This window comes from Muscardinus avellanarius (assembly GCF_963383645.1).
Source record: "Muscardinus avellanarius genome assembly, chromosome: 19".
Taxonomy (NCBI): Eukaryota; Metazoa; Chordata; class Mammalia; order Rodentia; family Gliridae; genus Muscardinus; species Muscardinus avellanarius.
This window is the reverse complement of record NC_137805.1, coordinates 21085688-21109721: the sequence shown is the minus strand read 5'-3', so window position 1 is coordinate 21109721 and position 24034 is coordinate 21085688. Positions and strand designations below refer to the sequence as shown.

Genomic DNA, 24034 nt, shown 5'->3' with positions numbered 1-24034 from the left:
GAGGCAGTCCTTGAACCAGGATCCTCCTGTCTCAGCCTCTCAAATGCTGGGATTACAAGTGTGTGCCACCATGCCCGGCTCCTTCTCTTTTCTTCTTTTTTTTTTTTTTTTTTTTTTTGTGGTACTGGGGATGAAGGCCTTCTACCTCTGGGCTACACTCCCAGACCTATTTTATATTTTATTTGGAAACAGGGTCTCCTTAGCCAGCGAGGCTGGCTTCTAACCTGTGTGATCCTCCTGTCTCCACCTCCCAAGCGGGGTGGGGGGTATTACAAGCATGTGCCACCACGCCCGGCTTCCTTTGCATTTTTAAAAACAGGGTCTCACTGAATTGCTGAGGAGCTCACTATATTGCCCAAGCTGGCCTCGAACCTGCAATCCTCCTGTCTCAGCCTCTGATGTACTAGGATTAAAGGCATGCACCACCGTACCTGGTTCCTATCCTTTTATACCTGCCTTAGAAATACTCTAAGCAGAGCCAAGCATGGTGGCACATGCCTCTAATCCCAGTACTGGGGAGGCTGAGACAGAAGGATTGGAGGCTCAAGGAAAGCCTCAGCAAACAGTGCAACTCAACCCGGCAAGACCCTGTTGCAAAATAAAAAAGTGGGGCTGAGGTGTAGCTCAGAGGTCAAATGCCCCTGGGTTCAGTCCCCAGTGCCACACACACAACCTCTGGTGGTGCCTCTCGCTGGCCTTCCTCCAGGACACCCCAGCTCCGGGGCCTTTTCTCGAGGAGGCCTCTGCCACCTTCCATCCGGCTGGCCCCTGTGCCTGCATGAGAGAGCAGATCCTGCCCTGTCTTTCCTGTGTGCAGCTGGTGCTGTGGGAGGCCAGGCAGACCCAACCACAGGAAAGCCAAAGGTTGGAAGAGCCCCAGTCCTAGTCACCTGGAGGAGGCTGTGGTGCCCAAGAGTCCTAGGGAGCAGTTTCAGACCCCTGGAGGCCACAGCCACAGGAACTTTGCACCGGACCCTGCAGGCTGTCTTTGGCCTGCCTGGGGACCAAGTACAGCAGGCTGGACACAGCTCCCAGCTATGGCCTGTCCTTGCCAACCCGGTCCCCACCTGTCTTCCTGTGTCCTGGCACAGAGGACCCTCCAACGGTACTGCCTCAGCCACAGTTCAGTGCTGCCCACCCCCGCTCATCTCCAGGTCCACGCTTCCCACAGCGTGGTCCTGTGGGCCCTTGACAGCACCCAGAGATGCCTCTTCAGCAAGGTGAAAGCCAGCGCTTTTGCCCCCAACCAGACATCAAAACACTTAGAAGTGAGAAGCTTTCAGAGTGCTCTTTATAATAAAATTAATATTTAATCATATAATGCAGAACCTGAGAAAAGATAAAAAATTGGACTGTGGAAGGTTAATTTGTAAAAAAACATCAAATCAGACAGGTACCCCTCCTCCATAGGGCTTTGCAGGTGAGGCCATAGGAGGACTACCTGCTGGTGTACAGAGACTCAGGAAAGGGGGCTGGGCCAAGGAGAGCGCTGCCCCCAGGAGGCAGGTGGATGTGGGCTGCATCCCCCTCCCCAGCCCTGCAGAGAGAGATGCCCCAGACAGCTTGGCCCTAGGGCCCTGGACCTGGGCAGGTCTGGCTTGGGGGTGGAAACACAAGCCCAGCAGGTCTAGGAGCCCCTGGCTCCTGACCCCCTGCCCACAGCAGTACTTCACAGCTGGGTCTCCACAGGAGGCCAGCCAAGGCCATGTGGGCATCTGGCTTGACTGCCCTCCTGCCCCGGCACCTGGCTCCTGCAGGACATTGTGCAGTGGGGCCAGGAAAGGTTCTCTCCTCAAGGGAGGTCCTTGCCCTAAGTGTGTTCCCAGTAGAAGACCCTGGCTTGAGTTTATTTACAACAGAAAACAAAGCAAATGCCCTGCGCGGCACCCCGACAGCCACAGGGGGTCCCTCGTCAGAACACAGCCTTGGAGCCCCTTTCTCCCCGAGACCTCCCAGTGACACCAGATCCAATGGGCTCCCCTGGAAGGGCTTCTTCCTCCTCCCCAGTTCAGAGAGCAACAGGGTGGTCACCACCGGGCCTGCTCAGGCAGGCAGCAGAGATGATGGCCACCACGGCCTTGGCAGCCTGATGCGGGCTGGGCGGGTAGGGGCTCTTCAGGAAGACACTGCTGACCTCCTCCGGACCCGCACCTGGCGGGCAGGCACAAGGCTCTGCCTGGCTTCACAGAAGTCCAGGAGTCGACTCCAGAGAGGGCAGCTGCGCAGCAGGATGTGGTCTCCTGTGGGGACAGTTGGGTCGATCCCAGCCCACCCCAAGCCCATGGGGAGCAGCCTCCCCCAAGCCCTCCACACCCTCACCAATCAAGCAGAGCCCCTCCTGCGCCCGGGTGATGGCCACGTTCACTTGGTGGGGGTCCACGATGAAGCCCAGGTACTTTTTGAGCCAGCTCCTGGTCGGCCGCTGGTCCACGTCGCTGGCCGGGCACGTGCGGACAGTGCTCACCAGCACGTAGCGCCACTCGCTCCCTGGGTGAGAAGTGAGCTGACGGCTGCCCCTGCATGTGCCCCGCCGCGGCCCGCAGCGGCCCCTGTGGCTCACCTTGGCTCTTGGTGATAGAAGACACGGTCACTCCAGTGATGCCCACCTGCCGAAGGCTCCTGCTGACCTCAGCGACCTGTGCATTGTAGGGTGTGAGGATGGCGATATCTTTGGGCTCCACTGTCTGGTCCAGGGTCAGCTGCTTGGTGATCCGGACCTGAGGGGATGAGAGGGCAGGTGGAGCAGGGCCCTGGGGCCTCCTGTGCCTGGGGTGGGAGCCTCGCTTGCTCCCTTAACCCCCTCCAGGAAACTCTCCCCGAATTCTCCTTCTCCAGGAAATCTCTTCCTCCTCCTCCTCCTTGAAGCCCTCCCACCCCAACCCGCGGGGCAGCAGGCAGGGTCTCTGGCACTCACCACCTCTGCTACCTCCTCCAGGTTGGCTTTGGAGTTCTCATGCCCTTCCTCCGTAGACACCAGCAGGCTCTGCTCGCGGCCCTGGATGTGGCCGAAGATGACAGGGCAGCTCTCCTTGCCAGCATGGCCCAGAACGCTGGGAGTACGCCTCAGGTTCTGCCAGGTCTTTAGCTTCCCCCCGTAGAACTCCGTGGAGGGGAAGGAGCAGATGCCCTCATGCATGCGGTACTGGATGTCCAGCATGAAGGCCTCCCTGTGATAGCGCTCGAAGAGAGACCGATCCATCCCCAGGTCCTGCAGCTGCTTGTTCTTGATCACAGGCCGCAGCTGCTTGTGGTCCCCGAGCAGGACCACCTGGAGGCACAGGCATACAGGCCTTGAGCCCCAGACTCAGGTGCCTGGCCGCTGCTCAACCCTGACCCTGCAACGCTCCTCCCAGGTGCAGCCACTGCCTCCCGCCCCGTCCCTCACCTTCTCAGCCTTTGAGAAGCACACCAGGGGGATGAGGGCTTCGGGCTCGGTGGCCATGGCTGCTTCGTCTATGAGGATCTGCCGGACTTTCAGCTCCTGGAGGCTGCCCGATGCTGCACAGGAGCACGTGCACAGGATGACCGAGTGCCGGTCCAGCTCAAACATCCGAGCCTTCCTCAGGACACTCCTGTACCTGCGCACGGACACCGTCTATCGCTGGGTGCTCCCCCGACAGGTGGCTCCACACCCAGCCCTCGTACTCACAAGGTGAGGTCCTCCCTTTTGAAGATTTCTCCTTTCTGTATCCGGGTATCAAAGTTTCTGACCTCTCGTGCGAATGGGTTGGGGGGCCGTCGGATCCGGTGGTGCAGGGCGATGCACCTGGGGGCAGAGCCTCAGTGAACTCCCAGCCAACACGGGGCTCTCAGGACAGCTCAGCCCTGGCCTCCACCCAACACAGACAGGCAGGCAGGTGGCACCTGAGGGCCTCGCTCGGCCTTCCCTCCCGAGGATTCTTGCTGGTCAGGCCCCTGCTGCCCACATTCGGCAGGGGGAACTCAGTCGCCTCCACCTGCTCGCCGTACACACGCAGGGGCTTCAACTCCTCTTTCCTCCTCAGGAGCAGTCCTAGGGGCAGGGTGACGTGAGGTGCTATGCCTCCCTTGGTGCCAGGCATGCCCTGGAGTCCTGCCAGCTGCCCCACGTACCCGCCATGACGTCCACGGACTTGTTGGAGGGGCCACAGTACAGGACACACGGGCCCCCCCGCTCCTCCTCCTCAGAGCTGCTGCGGGTGGGCACCTGCTCCTGGTTTGCTTTGTGGAACCAGAATATGATGTGGAGGCCCACGACCGTCTTCCCTGTACCTGCAGCCAGAGAGTGGGCTGAATCAAGCCCATGTGGCCCCACAGAGCCCGTGGCCCACCTGCCCAGGGCAATCGCAGCCCTCCCTGCCTGGAGGCCCCACCTGGTGGGCCCTGGATGACAGTGAATGGCTCTTTCAGTGCCTTCCTGATGGCCCAGTTCTGGCTGGGATTCAGCTTGTGACTTCCAGGGAGGTCATAGGCCTCTCGCTCCAGGAACCTGCTGCTATTCACTGAGGGGGAGAGAGCAGGCTGCCCTAAGCACCTGCGCAGGGCAGGGAGGGGCCAGAGGGATGGGGAGAAGACCTACCCCTGCACCGGGGATGCGGCTGGGGGCGGGGCTGGCCCAGGGCGATGCTGAGGACTAGCGGGGATGCTGCCTTCAGCCCTCGAACCGCTTCCTCTTTGCGGCTGGAAGAGAGAAACAGGAACTCAGCAGGACTCTCCCAGGGCAGTCCCCCATATCACCCACCCAGGAGAGGGCTCAATGACCTCGCCCCGGTCTCCCTGGCCTCAGACTGGGGAAGCCACTCACAGGTCAGGGAGCAGCTTGGGCAGCACCTCCACAGTAAACAGGTTGCCAGGCCTCAGCACCTCTTCTGGAACCTTCTCCATGGGCATCTGGTGGATGAAGAAGTGTACCCGGCAAGGGGTATCCTGCCAGTCTGCCCTGCCTCCCTTCTGGTCCTCCTGGCCTTCATGGTCCTGGGTCCCCGTCAGCCCATGGGCCACCCATGTATACTTGTGAGGGTCAATTCTCAGGAGGGGCTCAAGGCTGCTGGGCCAAGATGGTAGGCGGGCAGGGGGCACTGGGAGCCCCTCCAGCCGAATACAGAGGTAGCAGCAGCCAAAATCAATGTCAAGGCAGCTCTCCCAGAGGAAGGTGGTGTCCAGGTAGAAGCTGCCCTGCAGCTGCCCCCGCGGCATCTGTCCTGCCGCCCAGGAGATGTTCACGTGCTGCAGCACGACAGGGTTGTTGTCGGCCACCGCATTGGTGGCCGAGTCCAGGGCGCAAAGTGGCTCCCACACACAGGAGTACTCCTCGCTGTCACGGTATCGGTCCTGCGAGGCCTGGTAAGCGTAGCCTGAAAAGCACTCGCCTGGCCGTTCCATGTGCTCCAGGCAGAGGCTGAGGCCAGGCACCACGGTCCACAGCTGCAGGGTGGGTGCCAGGAAGCCCCCATGCATGCTGGCACTAAGCTGCACCTGAAGCATGTCCCCACTGCCCAGCTCCTGCACCACCTCCAGAAAGTGGCCACAGCAGCTCCAGGACACTTGCACTGGCTCCAGCCAGGGGTCCTGCTTCTCACCCTGCTCCTGGACAAGGCTGGCCGCCTCTGGCCAGCGCTGCTCCTCCACCAGCGTCAGCAGCTGCCTCCACAGGGCCGCATCCACAAGCCGGGCGTGTGGGCTCAGCAGGGCGCCAGGCCGCGGGGAGGGCTGCCGGGACTGTTGCACAGAGTACGTGCGCCGCCGCCACACCAGCCGCAGCCCTGGTCGGCTCTCCAGGTCCTGAGGATGTTCAGCCAGCTGTAGGGAGCGGTAGTGGACAGGGAAGAAGTCCGGTAGAGTCTCTTTGTTGGTAGGAAAGAGCAGCTTGAAGTAGCGGGTGCCAGGCATCACGTCCACTGCAAAGCCCAGCTTGCCTTGGGGCTGGGCCTGGAGCTGGATGGCCAGGTGCAGGCGGCATGCCCGCCGCTGGTAGCTCTGGGCCCGGGCGTGCTGGCGGCTGAAGTCCTGGCAAAGCCTGTCGATGTCACCAGCGGAGTACTCGCAGCCCCCATGGCCCAGAGCCAGCAGCAGCAGCCGCTGCAACACCACGTCCAGGTACCTGCGGATGGGCGAAGTGGCCCATGTGTACCAGTCTACCTGCAGCAAGTAGTGGCTGGCCAGCTGCTGCTCGCCCTGTCTGGAGCGGCCAAAAACCGAGCAGCCCAGGGCCTTCCGGAAGTCTAGGCCTGCAGGAGCCAGCGAGGGATGCAGGTCATCCACGGTAATGAGGTCCACCATACGGCTGTAGTCCTGGGCGCGGGCAGCGAGCTGGACTTGCTCCCAGAGGGAGGCCAGGACGCACATCTGCGTGCCGGGGTTGCTGCAGCCACGCAGGTGGTGGCTGAGGTGCAGGGACAGGGGAACCACTGCCCCGTGCCTCTCCCGCACGGCTTCTAGCTGTTGTCTGCTGGGTGTGGGTTGCCACCTCAGCGGCGTGACCGTCCTCGTGCGCTCACTGCCCACCAGGAGCTGGGCCGCCAGGCTGTTAAACTGGACCATATATTCCTGGACCATGATGTGGGCTGTGCGGAAGCCCAGCTCACTGTCCTCGTCGGGCCGCTCATAGTAGCAGGCGCCCTGCAGGCGGTTTCGGCGCAGCACCCAAGAGAAGTAGCAGGCGGCCACCACGCAGGCCTCCACGGAGTCCAGGCAGGCCGGCAGCTCCAGGCCGGCACCGGGGTATTCCCTGATCAGCTCCTCAGCCTCCTCATAGGAGAGTTGGCAGTCAGAGCAGACCACAGAGGGCGCGAAGCGCAGGCTCTTGAGCCGGCTACTGCCTTTCTCCAGGGTAAGAAACAGGGAAATGGCAAGGCGGTCCTGGCCTGGCAGGAGGCTGAGCACATCCTGGCAGAAGCTGGCTGGCAACATGGAAACTGGCTCCCTGTCGGGGGCATAGAATGCGGTGCCCTGGAGGCAGGCCTCCTCATCCAGCGCGCCACCCCTGGGCACAAAGCTGGCCACATCGGTGATATGCACTGCCACTTCATACTCCAGGCCCAAGTCCCGGACACTGAGGGCATCGTCGAGATTGCAGGAACCCTGGGGGTCCACGGTGAAGGTCAGGAAGCCACGGCAGTCCTCTCGGCAGCCTGCGGCTGCGCCAAACTCTGTGTGGTACTTCTGTAGTGCCTCGGAGACGGAGGCTGGATCTGACAAGGGCGTCCTCAGGGCATGCTCCAAGTCCAGGACACGGAGGCCATTCTCCCAGGTGCTGGCCTCAGGCAGCACCTCCAAGACGATGCCCAGCGGGTAGTAGAAACGCTCCCGCCACAGGACGATGCGGACCCAGAAGAGCTGGGTGCGCCGGGCCTCCGCTGGGAGCCTCTGGTGCCCCACGCGCTGCAGCCGACCATGGAGGAGACGGTGGATGGGAATCTGCAGCGGGTCCTTCAGGTCAGCCACAAAAATCTTGGTCACGGTGCCATCGATGGGGATCATGATGCGGGGGTCATATTCGTCCATGCGGCACACGAAGGCCAGCTCTCGTTTCCTCCTCTCCAGCACACCAACGACGCGGCCTTGCAGCCTCCCTGAGGCACCTCTGTCGCCAGCTGCCTGGCCCAGGACCTGCACCAGCACCTCGTCCCCCGTGAAGGCCATCCCACAGTTACGGCGGCCTCTGACCTGGATGGGACCAGAGGTCACTTGGCCCAGCGGGACAGCCAACGCTCGCTCAAAGGTCTCCTTTACCAACATGCAGCGATGGTATTGCTCAGGCTCCGAGTGCAGCAGCTGCCACAGCATGACTGAGGACAGGTTCATGTAATGCTGTGCCTGCTGTGGAGATGCTGGCCTGGCCACGGTATCTAACAGCCCGTCCTCCCCAACGGTCACCATCACCTGCCGGCTCTCATCCAGGAGCTCCTGCAGGATGGCGTCTTCAGCGTTGAGCTCCCCGTCGAAGGCCCAGAAGTCAGACTCGGAGTCCTTGGGATCCTCAGACGTCTCGCCCCTTTGGGCGGGTGTGCCCATCACTGGGTCCCCAGGGCCCACGTCTCCCCTCTCTCTGGGCCTTGCTGATGCCATCTCTGTCTGCCTCGTGACTTCCTCCCTGGCCCCTGAGCCCCCAGGAGCGGCCTTCCCTGCCTCTGCCTTCACCATGACCTCCCTCTCCTGGGCCCTGGGCCCTGGTGAGACCCTGGCCACACCCGAGTGTTCTGCCACCCCCAGGACAGCAGCTCCAGCTGCAGCTACCCCAGCACCCTCTGCCCCGAGGGCCGCAGGGGCCCAGCGCTGCCTCTGGGCCACAGCCTGCTCAATCTGCTCCAGCGACAGGCCTTCCGGGCAGACACTGCGGTGCTCCACACACTCCCGGATGAAGCTCTTCCAGAGCTTGCTGCAGTCTCCGAAGGAGCAGAGGGCCACGGCGTCGCCCACGGCCACCAGCTGGGACTGGGCTCGGGTCATGACAGTGTTCAGCACACGGGCGTCAGTGAAGAACTCCGAGGTTGGCGCCCCAGGACTGAGGAGGCTGTGGCGGTTGTGGACCGTGCTCAGCACCACCACCCGGAACTCCCGCCCTGCCGAGGACAAGCGGATCAGGCAACCAGGCAGGGCAGTGGACACACCTCTGCCCCCGCCCACCCCCGCAGCGCAAGACTGAGGAGTGGGTCAGAGACTGCCACCCCCAGCTCACACCCTGGCCATGGCGCACAATCCTACCTGGCAGGATCTCAAAGCTGCCCACAGACACCTGGCCCAGGTTCCTTCTCCTCAGCTCCTGCCTTAGTGCGCCAACCTGGGAACAACACAGGCTGGGGTGTGAGTCTGCCGCCCCGCCAGCCCGTGAGTGGGCAGTGATCGTGGCTCGCGGCTCAGCCCGGGAGGCTGCATGGCAGGGAAGCAGGCCGAGGGGCCACGCCAGGCTCACCTGGGCACCATGGGCGACGGCACAGATCTGCTGTTGCTCCTGGCTGCCCCAGCAAGGGGGCCAGGTGTTGAAGACCTCCTGCACAGTCTCCACCACCTGGGCAACCTCAGCCACGTTGAGCCAGGATGTCCCAGACAGGTCCCGCTCGGGACATCCCGCCACGTGGCAGAACCTGAGCGGGTAGTGCTGGGGGTGGCGTGGCACCTTGCCACTGGCCTGGATGGGGTTGCCCTTGGCCACATAGAAGTGGCGGGAGACAAAGCTGATGATGGCAGCGGTGGAGCGGTAGTTCTCATGAAAAATAAGTCGGCTCTGCTGAGCAATCTCGTGCTCTGCCTGCTGGTAGTACAGGAAGAGGCGGTACAGCAGTGTGTGCCTAGCAGCCTGGGTCCTGGCCACACTGAAGAGCCTGGGCGTGACCTGCATGTGGTCCCCTGCCAGCACCACTCGGGTGCGGGGAGAGGCATAGGCCAGCGGGGTGAGGGCCTCGCATTCCAGCATCTGAGCGGCCTCATCGATGAGGATGTGGGAGAAGAAGCTGGCTGGCACGTGGAGCTCGCGGGCCTGGGAGGTGGTGGTGACTACTAGGCGGTGCATCGCCAGCTCCATCCCAGTGGGCTGGCGGAAGGCCCGGCCATCCTCCGTCAGGCAGCAGTAGCGCAGTGTGATAGAGTCGGTCTGGTTGGGCGGTCGGTCAGTATACATCACCCGGAGAGGAGTGGCCTCGGGGTGGCCACTGCTGACGTAGCCGTGAAAGTACTCCCGGATGTAGATGTCAGCGGCACTAGGGAGAGACAAGGCACGTGAGCTGCTGACCAGCCACCGCAGCACTGCCTGCTGGGATGCGCAGTGTGCCAGCCCTGCCTGGACAGGAGGCCTGTGAGGTAGACAGGTTGGGCTCCTGCCAGGACCTCAAAGGGCAGGGACACAGTGAAGACTCAGAGCCTAGGAGAGAGGCCTGCACAGGAGTGTTGGCTCCTGGGTGGCCAGGAAGGGCTTAGAGAAGGAAGAGAGGCGGAGAGAGAAGTCACAGCCTGGCGCAGCCCAGGACGGCCTGAGGCTGGCACCAACCCTGAGCATAGCTCCTGAGCACCATCAGTAGTGGGCAGCGAGAACTGGCACCCCAGATTTCAGAAGTAGCACTCAAGGGGTAAGAGGCCAGGGGATGGCTATTGGCACACAGCAGAGACCTTCCCCTGGCCCCAAGGATCCCCACAGTGGCCTAGAAAAAACCGGCCTGGGATACACAGCCCCTGCCCGGGCATGTTCCCCACAGACCCCGGGCCAAGGAGGACGCTGGGCCGCAAAGTGTATGACTTAAGGGAACTAAGAAAGCCGCACTGGCCGGGCGCGGTGGGCACGCGGTCATCCCAGCATTCGGGAGGCTGAGACAGGAGGATCGCAGTTCGCGGACAGCCTCGGCTACTTAGTGATGTGCTTGCAACTCAGTGAGACCCTGTTTCAAAATAAAGAATAGAGCTGGGCATGGTGGCGCACGCTTGCAATCCCCGCGCTTGGGAGGCGGAGACAGGAGGATCGCGCAGGTTCGGAGCCAGCCACGCTGGCTTACGAGACCCTGTTTCCAAATAAAAAAGTATAAAAAATAGGTCTGGGAGTGTAACCCGAGGCAGAAGGGTTTCCAGGAGCCCCAGTACCACCAAAAAAAAAAGAATAGAAAATAGGGCTGGGGTATAGCTCAGAGGTAGAATGCCCCTAGGTTCCATCCCCAGTACTGGAAAAAATAAAAGAAAGAAAAAAGAAAAGAAAAAGAAAGCCACACTGACCAAAGGGGAACTTCTTGGTTGAGAAATCTGTTTTGTTTCTGTAAAAACAAAATCAAGAGCCTTGACCTAGGAAACGCAGGTGTGCCAAGCCATACCCATAGGCCCTCTTGGCCCAGGGCCTCCGGGGAGGCACCCCGAGCCCTCATGGGAGAGTTCCCTGCAGCGTCAGTGTTGGACCCCGGCAGGCAGGCCCGTCGGTGTGTTACCTGTTGGTGTGTGTGCAGATGAGCACCCTGGTGCAGGGCTGCTGGACAACCTCCAGAGAGGCCATGGCCAGTGTGTAGGTCTTGCCGGTACCAAAAGGACCGTAGATAAGCAGCGGCGGGATAGGCTTCATGCCCCCGGGGCTGCTGCCCGCGATGAGCCCCATGGCCGTCTTCTGCTTGCGGTTGCCGCGCAGTAAGGGCGGGATGGGCCGGGGCAGGGGCAGGGTGCACATGGGCAGCTCAGGGACCACCAGGCGCTCCTCAGGCAGCGCGTCCACTGCCTGGTGCCAGAACCGGAAGGTCATCGGGTCGATCTGGAACTGCACTTCCAAGACGGGGCTGTCCTCAGGGTGGAGCCTCAGGGCTGCGCAGCAGTGAGCTGGCAGGAGCAGCCACAGTGCCTGCTCGGAGCTGGCCCGCCTCTCCACAAGCACCTCAAACACAGTGTTGTCAGGTGCCGGCACAGAGGCCACGAGGGCTGTCCTGACTGCGCGCCCCAGCAGGAAGCCCTGGTCTGTGTCTGGCATGAGAGAGGACGGCATAGGGACCTCGGCGTAGAGGGCTCTGGGTGGTGCGAAAAGCAGGCCGACCGTGGGTGTCTCGAGAGATGTCTTCAGGGACACCTGGAGCTGTATGGAGAGCCTGGTGGAAGTGCTGAGGTCAGCTCACTGGTCCACATCCCTCCTGCCAGCCACCCCGCTGCTGCTGCCCTGGCCCACCTGGCCACCAGCCGCTGCTGAGCCGCTTCCTCCTCGTAGAGGAACTGGTGCATCCTCTGCCGATAGTTGGTGCGGGAGATGGGGCCCGAGGCCAGGCCGCTGCGGCTGAACTCCAAGGCCAGGGCGGGGGCCTTGTACTTGGCCATTAGGGCTGCCTGCTCCACCGTCCGCTCCACGCAGGGCACCACGCAGCGGTTGCCAGTGTGCCAGGGGTCCAGCTCCTTGGCCTGATCAGATGCCTGCCTCCCGTCGTACCCTGGGCAGCGTGCTTGGCCCAGCTGCAGCCTCAGCTTTTGAAGTAGAACCGGCCGGCGGCCAAAGTCGAAGACCACCCACTGCTCAAAGGTGCCAAAGGAAGCAGTCTGCACATGCACCCCTACCCGGAATTTGGCTGGGGAATCCGGCACACGGAAGCGCTCCCCCTGGGCATAGAGCCGGCCAGGCGGGAGGCCAGGGGCCACCAGTGAGAAGCTGGCTCCAGGCTCCAGCTTGAGAAGGGCCACATGTAGTAATGGGTCCTGGGGGAGGAAGCTAAGTGTGAGATGGACCCCCAGACCCTGGAGGATGCTTGGAGCCCTCCCGCCCGCCTGAGTGGCAGCCCAGGGTCTCAGGGCTGAGGCGTGAAGTTAAAGTGGGCAAGATGGGCGGCCTCGGGCCCTCAGGGACACATGGTTCCAAGCCTCAATTTTTCTCCAGGGAGCTCGACACTGGAGAATTTCTTCCTTCTCTTAATGCACTCCCTCCATAAAGTGGCCCACCAGGGTGGGGGCTATGAGCAGGATGCTAGGGGACTTGCTCTAGGTTGCCCAACACAGGCAGAGCCATGGCATCAGCTCCAGACCCCCACTCTTGGCATCTGCCTAGTGCTGGTCTCACCCCAGGACTAAGCCCTCACCTCAGAGTCTACAGCAAATGTCCAGTTGTGCTGGGTCTTCTTCTCCTGGGCCCGATACACCAGGGGCTGGCAGCAGGTGACAGTCACCCCAGGGACGGCCTCGGCCAGCTGCAAGAAGCCTGGCTTCAGCAGGGCAGCCCCAGGCCCCCCACCCCTGGCACAGCCCCTACTCACCACCAGGACCTCGCTGCTGCTGCGCTGGTACTCGGCCAGCAGCCGCACCCGGTAGGGCACCAGCCCATCCTGCATGGCTTCCTGCTTACGCAGCTCCAGGGCCTGTGCCCGCTGGACCCACTCCTGCAGCTCCTGCGTGGAATGTGCCCTCGTGCAGGTGTCGCCGTACTCGCAGAGGTCGGGCCTGAAGGGTAGGGGCGCAGCTGGGCCACACAGTGGGGCACCTGCAGGGTGGGCCACAAGCCTTCCGGCCTAGTTCCCACCCACCACTGCAGGCCTGGCCCTGCCTGCAGGAATGGGCATGGGTTCCAGGCGAGGGCATTCGGGACTCCAGCACTCTCCATGCCCACCCCCCCGGGGCCGGGCCTGGCCTGCTGTTCCAAACAGGGGATCCTTCTTGCCCAGGTCCTCAGAGGCCAGTGTGGTGCCAGCTCCACAGGAGAGGACACAGCAGGCTGCAGGGGCCCAGGTGGTGTGACCTGCCTGTGTCCTGGTCCTGGCTGACTAGGGTTATCCTCACCTGCTCCCTCCCTCAACAATCTCACCTTGGGCACAGCTCGAAGGTAGAGAGCCCCACCGGCGGACTGCGGTGCTCCCAGGGCACAGCCTGATCGAAGGCCAGCATCTGCGCGTGCTCCAGGGAGGAGCAGTGGTTCTCGAAGGCTTCCAGTGAGCAGCAGGTGACCAGGCAGGCATGGCAGTACAGCTGTACCCTGGGGGTCTGCCTTCGGGGAGCTGGGCGCTGGGCCTCCTCCGAGGCGGGCTTGGTGAGCAGGTCTTCTCGTTGGAGCCTGCCCAGCCACTCAGCCTCCCACACGGCCATCTCCACGGCACTGTGTGCGTACTGGCAGCGGGATGACCCGTGGCGGCAAGGCAGCCCACGCCCCACGAACTTGCAGTAGTCTAGCTGCTGGCGGCCGCAGGGCCGGGGCCGCACCTCCAGGAACTGCCGCCTGCGGCCCTCGATGCTGACATGGGTCAGGAGTGAGGGGCAGTGTCCATGCTCAGGGCAGCGCTCCCGGGCATCCACGGGTCTGAGGCACGGGGGGCGGCGTCTGAAGCAGTGGGCACAGAGCAGCTGGAAATGGCCCCCAAACTCTGCCTGGATGGCAGCGACCGCATCATCCGGCTGGCCCTGGCCCTGGGCGCCCTGCACAGCAGCTTTCAGCCACAGGCGAGAGAGGCCCTGCTTGCGCTCAAAGGTCCAGACCAGCGCCTCCTCGGGGCTTTGGGCAAAGGTGCACCGGTTGTGGTGGCGCCGGCAGCCCTGCCCGGGGCTATAGTAGCGGCAGACTTTATAGCACGAAGGCCTCGGGAAGCTGGGCCTGCGACCCACTTTGCGCCAGACCCTACTCTTGGCAGCTCGCTTGCTCCGGGCCAGCAAGATCTCACGGAGGCAGCTGTGCTCCACCTCCTGCAGGACGAAGGTGCTCTCGTTGAGGCGCCGGGCACATCGGGAGCAGCCCAGACAGAGATCCAGTTGGTTGCAGAGCCAGGCCAGAGATGGCCCCTTGGCGGCCAGGGGGCTGGTGGATGGTAGGCTGCTGCCCGGAGATGCCATCTCTGACGCTGGCCAGGCTCTTCGAGGTGGTGTCTGAGACTCCTGAGCTCAGCTGGACCACTGAGATGGAGGCACAGGTCAAGCTGGGGGCAAGAGGGAGGGAAAGACCAGAGAATCCTTCCCAACTTAGTACCCAGGGCGAGAGATATCGATTGGGCAGTGGTCTTGACCCATCTGGGAACCAGGGCCCTCTGACCTGGACCCCACCATGCCCCTCCCCATCTGAAGAGTAGCCAGCCCTGCCCAGAAGGAGTCTACGTGAGGCAGGAGAACCCTGGAGTCCTCCCACTGGGTGGTACCTCTGGGCCCAGCCAGGTCTGGAGTTTTGGGCACCCACGGCTGTCACAGGCTAGGTCTCTAGCTCTTCTAAAGACAGAGCACCACTTCTCTGTGAACTGATGGTCAGCTCCTAGGATGGCAGACCTGAGTCTTGGCTAGGGGAGCCCAAGTGGGGAGGACAGCCTCGTGGAGGCTCAGCCCTGCCCAGGTATGACAGTTGGCAGCAGACCTACCTCCTGATGCCAGGAGAGAGGACACCCAGGGTTAGGGTTTTAGTTGGAGGCACCCAGGCTGGGAAGGGGGAGAGAACAACTCGCTGTAGACACTGCTGGCCAGGTTTCAAGGGAAACTTTGGGGGATCACAAAGATGATGTTCTAAAAGGCAAGGACCAGGGTGGCCACCAGGGTCAGAGAACCGACCTGCATCCAAGTAGAAACTTCTGAGTCCTCCAGAGCTGCTGGGCCCCCAGCTCCAGTGCTGGAGGGCGGAAGCTGGGCCCAGTGACACAGGCCTTCAATCCAGTACCGGGAAGGCTGAGGCAGGAAGATCACTGAGTTCGAGACAGCGTGGGCAATTTAGTAAGACCCTGTTTCAAAATAAACAAAAGGGGCTGGGGATGTAGCTCAGTAGTAAAGCCCCCTGGGTTCCATCCCCAGTAACTAACAACACACACACACACACACACACACACACACACACACACTCACACACGGAAGGCAGGCTGCGCTGCTGTGGGGAGAGGCGGGGGAGGGTCTGGGCTGTCAGGGGATCCTCCAGCAGCCAGCCCACCTGTCTGTGTGCAGGGACGGGGGTCCCCACACTTCCTGGACCAGCAGAGAATAGAAGCCCGTCCTCTCCCCAGCTGGGCCCTCCAACCTCCAGCCCCCAGGCCCCCGCCCCAGGTTTGAGTTACCTACGGAGTAGAACCGAAAGTGATCTCTGAGCTGCGATCACTTTCGATTCTGCCCCTGGGGCGACTCAAACCTCTGACGCCCAATCGCGGAAATTACCTCACTGACCCCCGCCCCGCCCCCGGCACCGCCCTCAAGTGACAGCTCCCCTCCCACCTTGGTAGCAAGCCGCTCCCTGACCGCCCGCGGGTGAGAAGACTCCAAGACTCCCGGGTCCTCAGGGGTCAGCCTGGCTGGAGATTCCAACTAGCTGTTCCCGGCCCCACGTGAACACAGTCACCCTCGGTGGTACCGGGAGCAGGAGCAGGGTCGGGGTGGTGATGGAACCCTGGGCGGATGACTAAAGTACCCTGCCTATCTAGGGATCTAGGGGTCCCTTCTCTGCAGCGCCTGGGGCCGGCCGTGCTGATCTGGCTGCCGCTCCGGCCCCCTAGGAGCAGTGCTGGATGACCAGGGCAGAGGGCTGTGCCCTGGGAAGGGGCCCTTTTCCAAAAAGGCACCAGCCCTCTAACTGGAGGCTCTGCTGATGCATCTGAACCCTTAAGATGAATGGAGACATTCAGACTGTGCTGGAGGTTGGGGGATAGGGAAAACTTTCACCCAAACGGTGGAAAAGAGCCAGGAGTGCCCTGCAGTCTTCCTGGGCTGCGCCTGAACTCCTGACCTCGCTGAGAGGTACCGCCCAGCATCAGCCCAGGCTCCACAGTCACCCCAAAAACTGAGCCACAGTTGACACCCCACTGAGCCAGGACACCTGGCCTGGCCCTTGCAAAGAGCCCAAACAAGTGACCAGCCAGCAGGCGTTGGAGATGGCCAGTGGCATGCTGCTTTGTGCTCTGGGGCGGCTGGCACGGTGTGTGGGGGGGATTAAGGACCACTCCGCCCTGGCAGGAGGAACCGAGGCTCTGCCAACTTCCCACTGCAGCTGAGCCCCAGCCAAGAGCCTGACTGTGAGCTGGACCCCACCCACGCCCCTCCCAACCCCCAGGTTGTGAAGGTTCATCCCCATTGTACATGCCAAGTTTCAGGTGACTTATTATACAGCAACTGCACTATTATTGTCCCCCAAGAAATCACACGTCTGTCTCCAGGGCTGCCTCTCGCCAGACACGCAGCAGGACAACCTCCTGCGTAGGTGGAGCTGAGTGGGCAACCGGAAGCCTCCTACTATCAACACCGGTAAAAGCAGGAGGAAGAGCCCCATAAACAGGACAGCAAGATGGGGGGGGGGATGATGGAGAAAGAAACTAAGGATGGAATCCAGCCAGGGGCATTCTACCTCTGAGCTACACCCCAGCCCTTTTGTTTTGTTTGTTTGTTTGTTTGTTTGTTTTTTGTTTCTTTTTGGTGGTACTAGGGGTGGAACCCAGAGGCTTTCTACCTCCGGGCTATACTCCCAGAGCTATTTTATATTTTATTTAGAAACAGGGTTTCCGCTAAGTTTCTGAAAGCCTCACTAAGTAGCTGAGGCTGTCTTCAAACCGTGTGATCCTCCTGTCTCAGCCTCCCAAGCGCAGGGATTACAAGTGTACGCCACCACGCCCGGCCTAGCCCTTTTGTTTTGAAACAGGGTCTTGTTGGTTGCTGAGAATCTTGTTATGTTGCTGAGGTTGTCATTGAACCTGCATCTTCCTGTATTGGGATTACAGGCATATGCCACCACTCCTGGCTAAGAAATTTGTAAGAAAACTTGGAGATGTGCTTGAGGGACTCAATAGAGCACTATTAAAAACACCACACCCATAATCAGTACTTCAGAGGCTGAGCAGGGGGATCTCTGGTTTGAGGATAGCCTCATTAGTACTAAGAACCTTATCAACCTAGTTAAGACCCTGTCTTGCCGGGCGTGGTGGCGTATGCTTGTAATCCCAGTACTTGGGAGGCTGACAGGAGGAAAATATAGGGTCGAAACCAGCCTCAGCTACTTAGTGAGGCTCTCAGCAACTTAGTGAGACCCTGTTTCCAAATAAAATAGAAAATTGGTCTGGGAGTATAGCCCGGAAGTAGAAAGCCTCTGGGTTCTACCTGCAGGACCAGAAAAAGATCCTGTCTCAAAGTAAGAATAAAATAAGGTTGGTGTGTAGCTCAGAGGTATAATGCTCCTGTGTTCAATCCCCAGTATCAAACACACACACACACACACACACACACACACACACACACACACAACTGCAGGGAGTAAGGCATGTTGGTACATGCCCTTAATCCCAGTACTTGGGAGGCTCAGACAGGAAGATAACAGGTTTGAGGCCAATCTCAGCAATTTAGTGAAAGCCTGTTTCAAAATTAAAAAAAAAAAAAAATGAATAGCTGGGCGTGGTAGCAAATGCCTGTAATCCTAATCCCAGTTCTTGGGAGGATAAGGCAGAAGGATTACAGGTTCAAAGTGAGCCTCAGCATAGTAAGGTCCTCTACAACTTAGACCCTGTGTTTTTTTTTTTTTTTGCAGGTCTGGGTAGCATTCTACCTCTGAGCTACACCCTTTGCCTATTTATTTATTTATTTATTTATTTATTTATTTATTTATTTATTTATTTATTTTTGGTGGTACTGGGGTTCCTGGAAGCCCTTCTACCTCCGGGCTACATTCCCAGACCTATTTTTACATTTTTATTTGGAAACAGAGTCTCCTAAACCAGCACGCGCAGCTGGCTTCGAACCTGCACGATCCTCCTGTCTCTGCCTCCCAAGCGCGGGGATGACAAGCCTGCGCCACCACGCCCGGCTTTTATTCTTTATTTTGAAACAGGGTCTCACTAAGTTACAGAGAGCCTCAGTAAGTACCTGAAGCTGTCAACAAACAGAACTGCTATCCTCTGGTCTCAGCCTCCTGAATGCTGGGATTACAAGCATGCGTTACCACGCCCAGCTGACTTAGACCCTTTTTCTTTTCTTTTCTTTTTTTGGTGGTACTGGGGTTCTTGGAAGCCCTTCTACGTCCGGGCCACACTCCCAGACCTATTTTTATATTTTTATTTGGAAACGGTCTCTTAAGCTAGCGAGGCTGGCTCTGAACCAGCACGATCCTCCTGTCTCTGCCTCCCAAGCGCGGGGATTACAAGAGTGCGCCACCACGCCCGGCAGATCCTTTTTCAAAGTAAACAATAAGATGCTTTTTTAAAGTAAACAACAAACATGGTGGCATATGGTTGTAATCCCAGCCCTTGGGAGACTGAGACAGGAGGATCACACAGGTTCAAAGCCAGCCTCAGCTACTTAGTGAGACCCTATTTCCAAAATAAATTAAATAGATTGTAAGATAAGGCTGGGGTATAGCCCGGAGATAGAAAGCCCTTGGGTTCCATCCCCCAGTACCACACACACACACACACACACACGTAAACAATAAAAAATGGGGCTGAGGGTGTAGCTCAGAGGTAGAATGCTCCTGGGTTCAGTCCCCAGTACCATACACAAAAGATAAATAAATAAGGTAAAATAAAATAGAGCTGGGCGTGGTAATGGATACTTGTAATCCCAGTAATTGGGAGGCTGTGACAGGATTGGCAGCCAGCCTCAGCAATTTAGTAAGGCTTTCAGCAACTTTAGTGAGACCCTGTTTCCAAAAAAAAAAATAAATAAATAAAGTAGGGTTGGGGGTATAGCCCAGAGGTAGAAAGCCCCTGGGTTTCATCCCCAGTACCACAAAAACAAAATAAACTTAAAAAGCTGAAGGTAGGCCAGGCATGGTGGTGCACACTTGGAATCCCCACGCTTGGGAGGCTGAGACAGGAGGACCTAGCAGGTTTCGAAGCCAGCCTCAGCTACTTAGTGAGGCTCTCAGCAACTTAGTGAGACCCTGATTCCAAATAAAATAGAAAACAGGTCTGGGAGTGTAGTACAAAGGTAGAAAGCCTCTGGGTTCTATCCCCAGCACCACAACAACAACAAAAGCTGAAGGTAGAATGACACTAGGCTCAAGCCCCAGATACACACACACACACACACACACACACACACACACACACACACTCACGCACACACACACACACACACACACACACACACACACACACTCACGCACACACACGGAATGGTGGCATGAGCCTATACTCCCTGCTCCTTGGAAAGCTGAGGCAGGGACTTACAAGTTCAGTACTAGCCTCAGCAATTTGAGACCGTCTCAAAATCAAAAATGCTGACAGAAGCCCAGTGGCGGATTGCCCAAGTGTGATGCCCAGTACCACACACATTCAATAAGTGGAAGCAAAAAAGAATGTGCCAAGTATCTACCAACCAGAAACGATGGAATATAATACCAGAATTTAGGGGGGAAATCCCACAAGATAAATAGGACTAAGAAGGAACACTGCCAAATGAAAGAGAAAATCCACCCAAAAATTGCTTTTCAGTCGGGCGTGGGGGTACACATTTGTAATCCCAGAATTTGGGAAGCTGAGACAGGAGGCTCTCTGGTTCATGGCAGCTCAGTGAGGCCCTCCACAAGTTATTGAGACTCTGTTTCAAAGTAAAAAAAAAAATAGGGCTGGTGTAGCTTGGAGGTAGAATGTCCCTGGGTTCAATCCCCAGTACTGCAAAAATTAAAAAGTTAAAAATGAATGTTTTTAAGGTTTCTTTTCTTTTCTTCCTTTTTTTTTTGGGGGGGGGGTACCTGGGACTAAACCCAAAGGCATTCTACCTCTGAGCTATATCCCTAGCCCTTCATTTATTTTTGCGGTACTGGGGATGGAACCCAGGAGCATTCTACCTCTGAGCTACACCCCCAGCCCTAATTTTTATTCTTTTGTTTTTATTTGGTGGCACTAGGAATGGAACCCAGGGGCACCCCTAGCCCTATTTTTTTTTTTTTTTTTGGTGGTACTGGGGTTCCTGGAAGCCCTTCTACCTCCGGGCTACACTCCCAGACCCATTTTATTATATTTTTTATTTAGAAACAGGGTCTCCTACGCCAGCGCGTGCGGCTGGCTTCGAACCTGCACGATCCTCCTGTCTCTGCCTCCCAAGCGCGGGGATTACAAGCGTGCGCCACCACGCCCGGCTCTGGCCCTATTTTTTATTCTTTATTTTGAAACAGGGTCTCACCGAGTTACAAAGGGCCTCACTAAGTAGCTGGGGCAGTCCATGAACCACGATCCTCCTGTCTCAGCTCCCAAATGCTGGGATTACAAGAATGCACAACCACGCCTGGCATTTTTTTTTTTTTTTTTTTTTTTTTTTGGTGGTACTGGGGGTGGAACCCAGGGGCTTTTCTACCTCCGGGCTATACTACCAGACCTATTTTATATTTATTTGGAAATAAGGTCTCACTAAGTTGCTGAGAGCCTCACTAAATACCTGAGGAAGCTTCGAACCTGTGCAATCCTCCTGTCTCTGCCTCCCAAGCACTGGGATTACAAGAATGCAACGGCTTTTTTATTCTTTCTTTTAAAACAGGATCTCACTAAGCCGCAGAAGGCTAAGTAGTGGAGGCTGGCCTTGAACCGGAGAGGACAGAGATGACAAGCGTGACACAGCCACTATCTCTGAATGGGCTTCTCGACACTTTAAAATGTGCTTGCACATGTTTGAAACCCAAGCAAGTAGCTGTATCAACCATTGGTGTGCATAGTTAACTTTAGAATATACAAAGCACCATCTTAATCTTTATTTCTTTTATTTATTTTGTGGTATTAGGGATTGAACCTGGGGGCATTCTACCTTTGAGCTACACCCCCAGCCCTACTTTGTTGTATGTGTGTGTGTGTGGTACTGAGGGTGGAACCCAGGGGCTTTTCTCCCTCCGGGCTACACTCCCAGACCTATTTTATACTTTATTTGGAAACAGGGTCTCACTAAGTTGCTGAGAGCCTCACTCAGTAGCTGAGGTTGGCTTTGAACCTGTGCGATCCTCCTGTCTCAGCCTCTCAACCACTGGGATTACAAGCGTGCGCCACCATACCCAGCTCCTACTCTTTATTTTGAAAGAGGATCTCAGCCGGTGTAAACTAAGATTATACCTATAATCTCAAGACTTGGGAGACTGAGAAAAAAGGATCACAGGTTCAAGAACAGCATTAGCAAGTAGTGAGACTCATTAACCTAAGGAGCCCATTTCAAAATAAAAATAAAAAATAGGACTCGGGGTGTAGCTTGGAGATAGACTGCCCCTGGGTTCCATCCCCAGTACAAAAAAAAAAAAAAAAATAGAATAAAAGCCAGGCATGGTGGCACACACTTGTAATCCCAGTGTTTGGGAGGCTGAGACGGGAGGATCACACAGGTTCAAAGCCAGCTCAGCTACTTAGTGAGGCTCTCAGCAACTTAGTGAGACCGTTTCTAATAAAATATAAAAATAGGTTTGGGAGTATAGCCCAGAGGTAGAAAGTCCCTGGGTTCCATCCCCAGTACCACAAAAATAAATAAAATAAATAGAATAAAAAATAGGGCTGGAGGCATAGCTCGGAGGTAGAATGCCCCTGAGTTCCATCCCTAATACCAAAACAAAACAAACAATCAAAAAACCATGTCTGCAAAAAAGCCTGCACAGGGCTGCTCAGAGCAGCTCTATTTACAGCAAGCAAAACCCGGCACAACCAAGACGTGCTTCCCCAGGCGAAGGACAAAGCAACGGTGGTCCGACCCGACAGGGAACTAACATAGGTGGCGTCCTCTGCGCAGCACTGCCCTCTGCAGCACCGAGGGCTCAGGGTGGGCAGCTGCTCCTCACCCCCACTCTCCACTCTTGTGTCCTTGGCCTTGGAGTGGCCAGTACTGGAGCCAGGAGGCTGCTCTTCTGAGCTCATGGACTTACATTCTGCATCCTGCATTGCCCCCAACAGAAGATACCGCAGGGACTGTGGACAAGGGGCTGCTGACACAGGGCCCTGGCAGTGCCAGCCACCGTGTGGCATGGGCAGGGGGAATATGAGGCTAGAGCTGGAGCGGTGGTCATCTCAGCCTGAGAGGCATGGGCTCATCTCGGAGAAGAGGCTGCAGACAGGAGGCTGGAGACAGGGAGGCATGGGAAGGAGCAGGTTTAGGGGCAAAATAAAGCAAGAATCTGGTCTTGGACCCATTAAATCCAAGAGCACAGATGTTCGGGGAGGGAGAAGGTGGCTGGAGTCAGGAGGTGAACTAACAGAAACAGAAAAGGCAAGGGCCATTTGTTAGATTTTTACTTTATTTTGCAGTGCTGGGGACTGAACCCTGGGCCTTGCACACAAATGTTCTACCACTGAGCTATCTACAGGCCCAGCCTCCTTTTTATTTAGAGACAGAATCTGGGTAGGGGTAGCCTAGAACTTAGATTCTCTACCTCAGGCTCCTGAGTGGTGGAATTGTAGGCATGCACCATGTTGGCTGCTTGCTAGCTCTTTATTAGAGTGAAGGGTCTTCAGAATGGGTGTTGGCTACACCCCAAGGAGACTGTGCCAACTTTCAAAGCACATTATGCTGCCTCGTGGAAAGTAACAAACTCTGGAGTGGCCTCTCCCTCTCTTCCCCACTCCCCAGGATGTGTGGGATGTCTGTAGCACCTTGGAGACCACAGTGCCAGAGGGTGGCAGTGCTGGAGAAGGTTCTGGAACCTTCCAGGTAGGAAGAAGATGGCTTAAGGGCTCAGGGCCCTGGATACTCCTGGCCCTTTGGTGGAGGGAGGCAACTGGACTCCAGCCTCAGGTCAAGATGGGGCCCTACTGTTCTAGCTGGACTCTTCCCCTGCACGCATCCTTGGGACCCTCATCAGACACAGCATCTGCCTCAACCTTGGACTCCAGCCTCCAGAACTGTGCGCAGCACCTCCCTGTGGCTCATAAGCTGCTCAGTCTGTGGAGTCTGAAGCAGCAGCAGACATGGGCTGAAACAGCCAGGACCACGTCAGGCCTACAAAAGCCCTCTGTACACTCGGTACCTGGTGCTACTATGAATGCTACGAACACTGCCTGTCCATGGTGTGGCCAGGAAGAGTGCTGGGTCCTAGACCACACTGTGAAAGGACTAAGCATGGGTAAGTGTGAGGAATCAAGGATAGGCTAGCTCCATCTGCAGGGAGGATGCTTGTACAAATTTAACTTGCAGCATTTGGGAGGCTGAGACAGGAGGATGGCAGTTTGCGGACAGCCTCAGCTACTTAGTGAGGCCCTTTGCAACTCAGTGAGACCCTGTTTCAAACTTAAGAATAAAAAAATAAGGCGGGGGGTGTAGCTCAAAGGTAGAATGCCCCTGGGTTCCATTCTCAGTAACACCAAAAAAAAAAAAAAAAAAAAAAAATTAACTTCAGTGCCATCACAGACTTTCATTATAAGAGATAGACACAGAAATTATGAAAAATGTTTTTATTTTAAATCAAAGTACCAAGCAGATACTTGCAAAACAACATACAAAGTGAAACTCAAACCATGCCCTTCCCCAGGATGCCTCCAGGCAAGTACAGAGAGGCACAGCTCTCACCCTCTGCAAACCAAATCCAGTCCTATCTTCTCAGGAAACCAAACGAAGGCCGCCAAGAACACCCGTGTATGCACATAGCCGAGGCTCTTCTTTCCTGGTTCCTAGCCGGCCCCAGCGAGGAGGACCGGGCACAGGAGCCCAGTGACCCTGAGGAGCCAGCAGGACCTGCAGGCGTCAGGTGGAGTGTGGAGGTGGAGGCTAACCACACTCTCCTCCCCACAGTGAG

The 24034-nt window shown here is 57.7% G+C and overlaps 1 protein-coding gene across 3 annotated transcripts; it reads right to left on the bottom strand.

Moving 5' to 3' along the window:
* Positions 1 to 2115: 2115 nt before the first annotated feature.
* On the bottom strand, positions 2116 to 14229 carry HELZ2 (helicase with zinc finger 2; the record flags this gene model as incomplete). 3 transcript variants are annotated; one of them, XM_080716576.1, is made up of 18 exons in its annotated part: positions 2116 to 2240; positions 2320 to 2487; positions 2561 to 2717; positions 2915 to 3268; positions 3386 to 3578; positions 3650 to 3766; positions 3865 to 4012; positions 4093 to 4251; positions 4353 to 4481; positions 4514 to 4659; positions 4784 to 8540; positions 8683 to 8758; positions 8891 to 9674; positions 10881 to 11522; positions 11600 to 12117; positions 12495 to 12602; positions 12669 to 12852; positions 13214 to 14229. In XM_080716576.1, the coding sequence occupies 18 exons, from the start codon at positions 14227 to 14229 to the stop codon at positions 2116 to 2118; spliced, it is 8781 nt and encodes a 2926-aa protein (XP_080572702.1). The 3 variants fall into 3 exon arrangements, with proteins under 3 accessions (XP_080572702.1, XP_080572703.1, XP_080572704.1); XM_080716577.1 differs by having other exon boundaries at positions 4353 to 4505; positions 4559 to 4659; XM_080716578.1 differs by having other exon boundaries at positions 4559 to 4659.
* Between the last annotated feature and the right edge of the window lie 9805 nt (positions 14230 to 24034).